General features: G+C 42.3%; 1 protein-coding gene across 1 annotated transcript; it reads right to left on the minus strand.

Annotated features, from left to right (window-relative positions):
* Window positions 1–8,841: 8,841 nt before the first annotated feature.
* LOC111972740 (CLOCK-interacting pacemaker) lies at window positions 8,842–11,310 on the minus strand. Its single transcript, XM_023999802.2, has 3 exons — window positions 11,077–11,310; window positions 10,329–10,498; window positions 8,842–10,162 (listed from the first exon to the last, which is right to left on the minus strand). Exons 2-3 carry the CDS (start codon window positions 10,438–10,440, stop codon window positions 9,156–9,158), a joined length of 1,119 nt encoding a protein of 372 aa, XP_023855570.1. The 5' UTR covers window positions 10,441–10,498; window positions 11,077–11,310; the 3' UTR covers window positions 8,842–9,155.
* Window positions 11,311–11,530: the final 220 nt, after the last annotated feature.

Below are 11,530 nucleotides of genomic sequence, written 5' to 3' on the forward strand. Positions count from 1 at the left end.
CATTGGTTCCATGTAATTTAATTTAAATGACGTGGAATCAACGTTGATTCAACCAGTGTGTGCCCAGTGGTTATTGATGAAATGGGAGATATATATGTTACCTGAGAATGTAGATGTGCATTGTCACAGTCAGAGTGATATTACAGCCAGACATCTGTGTGACCTGGTGTCTGGAGTCTCCCTGCAGATCAGTACCTGTCTCATCCGTTCAGCTCAGAGTAACACCACTAATGATGAGTGAGTTACAGTTTCCATAATAAGTCCATAATAGGCAGGCAGAGATCATCTTAATGTCGCTGGTCCATCAGGCTTTAGATCTGTCTCTGGTGTGCACGATAAGACTGAGAAAGAAAATTTGATATTTTAACATGTAGAGAACAGTCAGACCCTAAACTCAGTCTCTCTGCTCTGTTGTTATGTTCTTCCTTTTTCACCCTCCGCAGACCAACTTCATCAAAAGTAAGATGTTATAGATCCATGTAGTTGAGGAGTGGTCTAGATAAAAAAACACATTGGTACATGGCAGACTGATGTCATCTCCCACTCTGGAGAACATAGAGCATCTCCACTGACACCTGGATAGACAAAATATGTCTCTAAGAAAATGTGTGATTTGTACTCCTGTCCTGCCCTGAGTCTTTTTCAGCCATCTATTTCCTGTGTTTGAGGGGTGCAAAATCTCAATGGATTGATTGCTTTCATTTTACTCATGGGACTCTTTCATACTCTTGCTAGTGTCTGCTACGTTTTCCCGTTAACGTTAAGACTGCAGAAAAATGTGTAATGACCTGTCAAACACACCCCGGTAATGGCTGAAATGAGCTCAGTGGGATASTTGAATCTATAACAGGGATAGGCAACTGGCGGCCTGCTTGAATTAGTTTAGCAGCCAGCTGTTGTAAACTTGTTATCATGGTAGAATTACAGGCTGGTGGCCCCCATTGATTTTGTTAGTCAGTCTCACTCAGATATCATATCGGGTATGGATGTGGGTACGCAGACCCGCGAGCAACTGCGGCCACTCACGATGAGTTCAGATTRTTGTGGCCCCCACCTCCATCAAAGTTCCCATCCCTGATCTATAAGAACGCTGAAGCTTCGTCTGGGATTTAACGCACCATCTCGACACTTACATCACAACAAAGGGAAGAAAGATAACTTTATTTTGATGGGTGTTCATTTTTTTGTGGAACTGAAAAAAGTAATAATTTAATACAGTTAAAATGTTTACAAATTAGACGCGCTGAAATGAAAGCAACGTCCAAAAATGAACACTTGGATTATAGTGATATTATGTCTGATCTCGCAAAAGTATGTTTAGACAGATGTAATCTACGGCCAAGCCTGTTGATTTTTAATCCAGCTATTGACACACTTGTTGAATTATGCAAGACAACGTGACAACAACAGTAATTAATGAGGCAGTCTAGACAGCACAGGTGAGTGCAAGMAGGGTAGACAGAGTAAGTGTTTGGTGGTTGCAGCCATGCCCCTCCCCTTTATGTTAATTCWAAAAGTTTGGAGTACCTTCATCCATTGTCCAACTGTTGCATTTATAATAATTGTTTTTAAAACMGTTTAACAATTTTCGGACCACAATACCCACCCCTATCCCACTAATCAAAAATCTGATAAATTACAGAGATCAGATAAATGTATCCCTCCAAGGGCCTGGGCCTGGGAGGGCAGCACTTCTTCTGCCAACATTTCTGTAGKTCTTCCGCAGATGGGTCTCGTTCAGCTGCTTCTAAAGCAATGTACATTTTTGCGCAGCCCAATTTACAACCGTTGTGATGGCCAGAAACCTGGATTTGTCAAAGCACAGTTCATGGGTCCCCATGTTGTAATGGGAACATTCACTGTTGGTCCTTTTGTAAAGGCAACAGAGGGAGCATTCCTTCCCACTCCACCCTCAACCCTTCTCACTGCCTCTGCATAAGTAACASTCTGTCCTATTCTGAGTTTAGCTACCTGCACCTGTTTCACTTTTATCGGGCACTCTGACGACCTGGCTTTATGATTTCCTCCACAGTTACTACACTGACTGGGCTAGTCCTCCAGGCATGTCTCCACTAGATGGAAKCCCCCCACACCTGGTACATCTAGGCTGCTCCTTCCTACACCCTGATGCTACATGACKACATTTCTGGAAACACTGCAGCACAGCAGGCACGGATGTTGTAACCAGGTAGTTTACCTATAGCAACCATTACTCGAGAGGGAAGATACTACAAAATAGGGGTGTGCCGATCTCGTGGTACTCATATTCGTTTTATCATACTTGATACTCGTAATCGGAAAACCTGGAGGCGTGCCTTAAATGGTGGTAAAGCCAAAACCTATGGTGCTCTATCACTCTGAGTGCATCTCAGAGCACATCGTTATGTTCCTTCACACACATTGTTAAACGACCCCAACTGATGAAAATGCACATGATTTACTTACTTAGTCCTATTAAATGATCAACTAAATAGGCTAATAAATAGCCTAATTCATGGCTGGGTAATACTGCCTGCATTTATTCCAGACACAGATTTAGATGAAGGTAGGATAATTCGCTTGCCCCATATATTGTTTCATTTTCGAGGGTAGCAAAACTTCTCTTCCGACACTTATGCKACAACATTTGTACAATCAAAATAAACGATCTACATTTGTAATTTTATTTTCTAATGAACTGTCGCTCGGTATACATGCGTGAGCAATACGAAATAATAATAGCAAGAAGCATGGACTTTGATCAAGACATAACGACAGACGTCGTCAGCAATGTAATAATTAAGGACAGACAAAGCAGGCCTACTAAATAACATTAACCCTTCTGTTGTTTTGGTTTCATGTTAATTCATTCTGTGTTCCCAGTCCAAAATGACCGCCCCATTATAGCTGATTATAAATCCATAATAATAATACATATARTATCACCTAATGTTGTTAGATATTTTTATCAACTTAAGTTCTTGTGAACATTACACGTTGTGAACTTCTATTTGCTATTTATGGCCTGTAGGCCTCATTGACCTGAGCTCATACAACTCATTTTGAGTAAAAAAAAGCATAATGTATGGATTATTTTGACTATAACAAATACTCAGATTAAACATATTGTGCTATTTATCATAAGACTACTCTGTGTCAAAGTTTAACAAGGACATTTGATTTGAAACCATTTCAAATGTTTAAATAGTGGCACAAAATAACATCTGTTGTGTTCCCGGTCAAAACTGAKCGGTAMGATTTTATTAGTAAAGAAAGGACATAGGCTCAAAACTACACAAGAAAACTTTACCATATTACAAAATTAATGTCTGAACACATTAAAGAACAACAGTAACAATAACAGTATTACTAACAATTGGTTAGTGGTTACATTTTGTGTGTTCTCATGCACATGTTGGACAATACGTGGCGGTTGCTGCATGTGCCTTGCAAATATATGCACTGCATTTATGGCAGGTAATGCTCGTTTTGACATTTCTTGGTGCAGACAGATTGCACCTTTTGTCTCTTCTGTCTCTGGCGGCCGTAGATCTGGCTTCTGACTCTTGTACAGTTGAAGTCGGAAGTTTACATACACTTAGGTTGGAGTCATTAAAACTCGTTTTTCAACCACTCCACAAATTTCTTGTTAACAAACTATAGTAAACAATTGTTTACAGACAGATTATTGGGCAGCGTCCCCTAAAAGTGACCAGACGCTCATCCACTGTGATGTCTGGWCTTGGGTTATAGGTGAGTGGCAGGCGCTGTACCCACTTGTGCCAAACCTCTCTGATCGCTGCCAGCTTGTCTTGTTGACAGCGGCCTGGTCTTGTATCACGGTGGTCGAAGCGAATCACCCGTGACAACACGTGAAATGTCTGGAGTGACATAGTGGCTGTCACGACTTCCGCCGAAGTCGGTTCCTCTCCTTGTTCGGGCGGCGTTCGGCGGTCGATGTCACCGGTCTCCTAGCCATCACCGATCCATCTGTCATGTTCCATTTGTTTTGTCTTGTTTTCCCACACACCTGGTTTACATTCCCTCATTACGTGACGTGTATAATACCCTCTGTTCCCCCCATGTCTGTGTGTGGAATTGTTTGTTGTAAAGTGTTTGTGCATGTCTAGCTGGTTTGCGACGGGTTATTTCAACCCGTATTTTGTTGTTTCTGGGTGCAGTTCATTTTGCCTAAATAAACCGCTCCGGTTGTTACCCATGTCTGCTCTCCTGCGCCTGACTTCCCTGCAGTCAGTTACGCACCCCTTACAGTGGCATGAAAAATTGCCCGACCAGACTCTGCATCCCATAAACTGGTGGTAGATTAGTTTCTGGATCTGTACACACCAGCCAAAATCAAGAGACCCACGTATGCTTGGACGTCTGTCCGGTCTACCTCTTTCCAGTTGTCTTCGTAAACAAGTCTCCCCTCTAAGTTGGTCATGTTTATCACTATAGTTTCGATTGACTCTGTCAGGAACAGTTCGAAGCAGGATTTTATGTCACCAACCCGGGATATGGTGTATTTCGTTGGCCCTGGGGTCATTCTGATGTTTTCAGCCGACAGCCGACCTCTCCTCTCAGGTGGGGATGAAGACCAGAACAAATTCCCATTATTTGACCGGAATGTAACAACCTCAGCAGAGCCCTCTTCCTCATCACTGGATTGTTTCACATCGGTTGTCTCTTGGTCTGGATCATATTCTGTTGTCTTCAACTTCTGACACTTCCTCCTCTAATGCATCTTCACTGTCAGTTTCCTGGCCTCTCTCRTCCTCACCAGTGTCATGATCAAAGACATGATCAAGAGCCTCACATACAGTATATCGTTTGGTCATMGTGCTGCCACAGAATGAATTGTGAGCAAGGCCTCAAAAAAGCTTTATATACCAGAGCTGCGAGGAAAGTTCTATATATTATTGAAACAATGTTGCGATTGTTTGTGAGAATGCCATTAATTATCATGCATTACAGTGCATTCGGGAAGTATTCCGACCCCTTGACTTTTTCCACATTTTGTTACATTACAGCTTTATTCTAACATGTATTTAAATAAAATAAAGTAATCCTTCTAACCCCCCCCCCTTAAAAGAGTTAGATGCACTATTGTAAAGTGGTTGTTCCACTGGATATCATAAGGTGAATGCACCAATTTGTAAGTCGCTCTGGATAAGAGCGTCTGCTAAATGACTTAAATGTAAATGTAAATGTATTTAATACATTTTTTCCCTCATAAATCTACACACAATACCTTATTCTGCTGTGTGTGCATTGCTGCGCTTACCACAAAGTAGTATAGCTTTCTTATGTAAATGTGGACTCTTACCTCTTGTCAACATGCTTGCCTACGCTCCTGCTTTGAAGTGAGAGGAAGAACATTCACATCCCATCTCTGGATTATTAGTATGTTTTTCTTTTACTGTCAGTTGTCTGTTCACTTGGGATCTCATCCATTTTCTCTACTCAATTAGCTATATTGACTCAGATATTATCATGATTCATCACCAGACAGAGATCATGTTCCTTGAAATAAAGTTTATTAAGCAAGCAATGCATCTTTAAAAAAGTACAAAAATTTTATCTTCAGCAACACAAACYCAGATAATGCATTCACTGATCATCGTTCAAACTAAAGGATGCTCTGATTTGCTTAGCTGCAAAAAGAGTGTTTTCAATGTCCATCCTTTTAGAAAATGTACAGAGCCAGTCAAAAGTTTGGACACACCTACTCATTCAAGGGTTTTTCTTTCTATTTTCTATTTTCTACATTCACAAAACTATGAAAGAACACATATGGAATCATGTAGTAACCAAAAAAGTGTTAAACAAATCAAAATATATTTTAGATTCTTCAAAGTAGCCACCCTTTGCCTTGATGACAGCTTTGCACTCTTGGCATTCTCTCAACCAGCTTCATGAGGAATGCTTTTCCAACAGTCTTGAAGGAGTTCCCACATATGCTGAGCACTTGTTGACTGCTTTTCCTTCACTGCGGTTCAACTCATCCCAAACCATCTCAATTGGGTTGAGGTTGGGTGATTGTGGAGCCCAGGTCATCTGATGCAGCACTCCATAACTCTCCTTCTTGGTCAAATAGCCATTACACAGCCTGGAGGTGTGTTGGGTCATTGTCCTGTTGAAAATCAAATAATAGTCCCACTAAGCTCAAACCAGATGGGATGGCGTATCGCTGCAACATTCTGTGGTAGCCATGCTGGTTGAGTGTGCCTTGAATTCTAAATAAATCAAGTGTCACCAGCAAAGCACCCCCACACCTCCTCCTCCATGCTTCACGGTGGGAACCACACWTGCAGAAATAATCTGTTCACCTACTCTGGGTCTCACAAAGGCACGGCGGTAGGAAACAAAATCTCAAATTTGGACTCATCCCGACCAAAGGACAGATTTCCACCGGTCTAATGTCCATTGCTCGTGTTTCTTGACCCAAGCAAGTCTCTTATTATTATTGGTGTCCTTTAGTAGTGGTTTCTTTGCAGCAATTCGACCATGAAGGCCTGAGTCACGCTCTCCTCTGAACAGTTGATGTTGAGATGTGTCTGTTACTTGAACTCTGTGAAGCATTTATTTAGGCTGCAATTTCTGAGATTGCTAACTCTAATGAACTCTCTTTGCTTACCATAATATGTACTTGGTCTTTTACCAAATATCTTCTGTATACCACACATACCATGTCACAAAATGAACTGATTGGCTCAAACACATTAAGAAGGAAAGAAATTCCACAAATTAACTTTTAACAAGGCACACCGGTTAATTGAAATGCATTCCAGGTGACTACCTCATGAAGCTGGTTGAGAGAATGCCAAGACTGTGCAAAGCTGTTATCAAGGCAAAGTGTGGCTACTTTAACGAATCTCAAATATAACATATTTTTGTTGTTTAACACTTTTTTGGTTACTACATGATTGAATATGTTATTTCATAGTTGTAATGTCTTCACTATTATTCTACAATGTAGAAAATAGTAAAATAAAGAAAAACCCTTGAATGAGTAGGTGTGTCCAAACTTTTGACTGGTACTGTATCATTTAAAGAAGAATAGTAATAGAAAAACATTGGTACATAATTATCTGTTAGGGCTATGGACCATTTGTCATCAATCACGAGCTATTACCAATGTGCTACTGAAACATTGAGAAATACAATCACAATTAATTGATGTCTTTGCGATAAGGAGGCAGGGTAAAATTATACAAAAAAAGCTCCCAATTTGAGTCAAGTTTCAAAATATGTATCCAATCAACAATAGCAAACATTTACACTTTTCACCTATTCAAACTGTGGTAACAAGCAAATACATATCTTATTCAGTTCTTAAAGATGATAAATTCAGGAAGCTCACATTTTAAAATGGCTGACCTGAGGCCTATTACTAGTATTTACACAAGATGACATCTAGCAAATGAGCAAATTATATCACATTCGTTGTATTTGTAACAACTCTGAGGCACACAAACCATTAAAGATGCTTTGCAGGACAAAATGTCAAGATGTGGCACTAAGGTATGTCTGAGAGTCTGTCTTCGTATAGAGAACTAATTRGTTTTTGTCCTTGACACCACATAATCAATTGTCTAAATAAGGCCATGAATGACCAAACATTGGAGAGAGATACTGTATGTTGGTGTATCTATTACAAAACACAAAGAATAACAGATAAAAAATAACTTAACCTTATGATAAGTAGTGCCAACCTAGTCTTACTTGGGAGTAACTTCCCACACCATTTTTTTTTTATTTCAAGGCATTCATTTTATGAAGAGAAGTATATGTTATAAGCGCTTGGTTCAGCACAGTAAACACACTTTTAGTTATATTTAAATGAACATCGACTAAAAGGACAACGATTGAAACTATCAGTAAAAAACATCCCTTTAGCAAAAAAAGAAGCTATGCAGGTTCGATGTTCTCAAATGAATCTTCATTTCTGCCTTGAAGAAAAGAAGCAACGCTCCATAGAAATTCCTTTGGAACTACCTTCTAATTATTTGAGTGCAAATACAATAAAATGTTTTAAATAAAATTCTGCTTTTGGATAAAGTCTTGACAATTSTCTTACAAAAAATGTTATGACAAAAAGATTTCAGCCCATCTTCCATTTGAGGGACTTTCATTAGTCTTTGTTGTATAAAAAAAATGCTTTGATGAACAGTATCCTCACTAGAGTCCTAAAGGAGTCTTTATGTAAATCACTGTCTTTAGTCCATGAATTCACGAGGGAAAAAAATAATTCTGTGCTGCTTGCTTTCCATTCTCCTTAGACGTGCTTCAGTGGAAACCTACTGTATAAGTGGCTACACACTGGGCAAAGACGTCATTCAACGTCTATTCCACATTGGTTCCACGTAATTTAAACAACGTTGATTCAACCAGTGTGTGCCCAGTGGGTATTGTAAAACGTATCAATAAACATATTTGTTTGAGCCTAAATTAACACCATATATTTTCATCAAAAACGTGTGGTTTTGTTGGGTTTAATTCAGGTATCCACTCAGCACTCTTACTAACTATACCATGCAAGCCTTCTTCAATATAGYCCTATTTTACTCATCACGATGACGGCTATAAGTGTCAAGTGGTGGGCACTTTCAGCTTCCAGTAAAAAAGTCCCTTAGGGCTTATCTCAGAGATACTCAGAGCACAACAAGACTTCTTCTAAGAAGCAGGAAGGCGGTTTGACAGGAAGAAGGCGAGCCAGGCTGGGTACAACAGAAAAGAGAGAATGCAACGTCCACCACCCTATTCCCCATACACTATACATAGGATCAAAGTAGTGCACTATATAGAGTCAAGGTAGTGCACTATATAGGGAATAGAGCGATTTCATATCATACAGAAGCCTCCCATCCATCCTGGCCTGATTTGGGGGGTAAGGCAGGCAGGCTACAGTGTTTACCAGGAGTATGCCTGGCCTGGTTTAGGGTAAAGCAGGCAGGCTAGTGTGTAGAGGGAGTTTGCCTGGCCTTGTTTAGGGTAGCTGAACCAGGCAGCAGTGCAGGGAGACAAGGTCAGAGTAACTGTCTGTTTGCGTGATCATTGTGGGCACATTACTGCCGGTCCAGCTTCCTCAGTCAGCCCAAGTCCAAGCCTCCCCCACCTCAACTCAGTCTCTCCCCAATCTAACAGATGAAACCCTGCTTTTACTTAGTCCAGGTCTAATCTGTATCTGCCTTTAAGATGCTCTGCTGCCCACTGCCCTTCCCTTTCTCTTCGGCCTCTTTCTCTTCTTCCTGGAGGCTGGTTTGCAGCTTGCTCCAGATGCTGGTGTCTCCGGTCTGCAGGGCCTGCAGGAAGAGGTTGGTGTGCTCCTTGAGCCGGTCCAGGTCTCCCTGGGTCCTGCGGTTCTGACGGAGCAGGTCCTTGGTTCTTAGGGTGATGTCCAGCAGGCCAGACTTGGACAGGATGTTGTACGTGTTGCAGAAGCGCTTACGCTTGATGTCGTGGTCATCTCCATCGCCGTTGTCGGTTGTGGCGGCGTGTTTTGGGAGGGAGAGAGGCTGGGACTTGAGTTTCTCAGGGTGCTCAAAGTTGAGGGTGTGAGAAGGGGTTACGGTCAAGGACGGGGCGGGGGTGTACTCTGATCTACTGACGGCGGGGGAGGGTCTAGCAGGGCTGCTACAGGCACTGGAGTCTGTGAAGGAGAGGGCGAGCCTGCGCTGGGGAGAGGGGGACAGAGAGCTAGTTGGAGGAGGGAAACTGAGGGTGCTGGAACCAGAAGAACCAGAGCTAGAACTACCAGACTGCTGCTTCTGCTGTTTGTCTCTGTGGTTGTGATGGCGCTCCCGGTGGRTGGAGGACAAACCACCTCTCTCTGACCCCGAGGAGGAAGAACAAGAGCTTCCTCTCCCAGAGGAACTCGAGCTGTCCCCAGGGTGAGGGGCAATCTTGGGGTAGGACCTGAGGATGGGAAGAAACTTTTTTGGGCGCCGGTGTTTAGAGGAGGCCTCCTTGGGGTTGGAGGTGGTGCAGTGGGAGACCACAGGTTGTAGGAAGACCACCTGAGGCTGCTGGATGATCATGGGGGGCATGTTGGAGTAGGACCCCCCCACCACAGCTAGCTGTGAGGACTGTGCTCCCAACACTGATCCAGGGCGCTGAACTTCTCTCTTGGACACCGAGTGCGATGAGCCCTCAGAATCTGTCGGGTCTATGGTGCTGGCATCTGTAGGGGGAAGGAGGAGAAGATTGATTCGGTGTTTTCGGGACCAGAAAATAAAGAGAACTTCAATGATATGGTGGGGGAAGACAGTTGGGAATTAATAAATGGAAGTGTAGTAGAAAGAAGACGATAAGGGTGGGAGTGAAGACATCAGAGTGAAAGGACAAACCTGAGAAGCCAGAGTCTCTCTCTGAGTCTGTTCTGGAGCTTCCAGACTTCATGGTTCGTAGTTTGCCCATGTTCCTAGTGTGCCCCTCTGCTTTCCTTTTGGTACTACTCATCTTGTCTCTGTTTCTTTTCAATGGTCTTGTCACTGTAGTTAGTAGATGGATAAGAAACCTGGGATGCACCAAAATAAATGTCAGCATTATGATATGGTTACTACATGCCTATTACTACTCCTTCGTTCTGTTCTAGGTGGTGCACTACTTTTGGACATCTAGCCGGTAGTAGCCAACTTGCTAGCAAACATTAACCAGTCTTGCAGCCAATCATAGCATTTCGTTCCCCCCCATATAGGACACTGAAAACGTCAGACCTGGGCTGGGTAGAATACTCTTTCTGCTCTTATTCTGCTAGAATCTAGCTGTTTCTGTGTCCTTGCTGCTWGGATCATATTTCATATATTGTTATTGTCCTTGCTGCTAGGATCATATTTCAGTAGCTAGCTGCAGTTTTAGCATAACAGCTAGCTAGCTAGTTAACGTTACTCCAATTTCTAGCTATTGAAATTAGCTAGCTAACTAACGTTACTTGGTTATTACGGAATACTATTCCACCTAGTAAGTCTGAAAATAACGTAGCAAGCTACAGTTTTCTAAAACGTATTAGCTAGCAACGATTACATTACAGAACAATGCATAGACATGATTGAAACAGTACAAATGTACTTCGTGCCCTTGCCCAACCGACCCTACCTTGTGATCGAACGTTCCCAGTCTCCGCGYCCACAGTCTMTCTGTCTGGTGTGACAGTGTAGTGTCCGCAAGTAGAAATATAAACGGTGCTGTACACGGGACTAGATTTATGGTACACCCCTGTCAGCTAGCGCACATGCAGGGAGGAATGCCACAAGAACCCACTGTTACAATGTCTTGCTCGAGACCGTACAATTTTCAGAATGACCAACAATGTTCTCCCCGCGGTGAAAAGCAGGAGTGGACACAAGATAGTCTTCTAATACCAARGTTTTATACCTCACATATCCATATTTGGAAGTCTGTGGGCGTCTCGTCGTGTTCCAAGCGTGGAGAGTTGTGGATACGTCACATTCTTTTGTCTATGTAGTCCGCCCACTACTTAGATTTTGCGGCCTCTCATTGGTCGATGAGTTGGCACTAAACTAAGAAACGTGACCGTATGCCAAGAGTG

The sequence above is a fragment of the Salvelinus sp. IW2-2015 genome, linkage group LG14 (genome assembly GCF_002910315.2).
Source record: "Salvelinus sp. IW2-2015 linkage group LG14, ASM291031v2, whole genome shotgun sequence".
In the NCBI taxonomy this organism is placed as follows: domain Eukaryota; kingdom Metazoa; phylum Chordata; class Actinopteri; order Salmoniformes; family Salmonidae; genus Salvelinus; species Salvelinus sp. IW2-2015.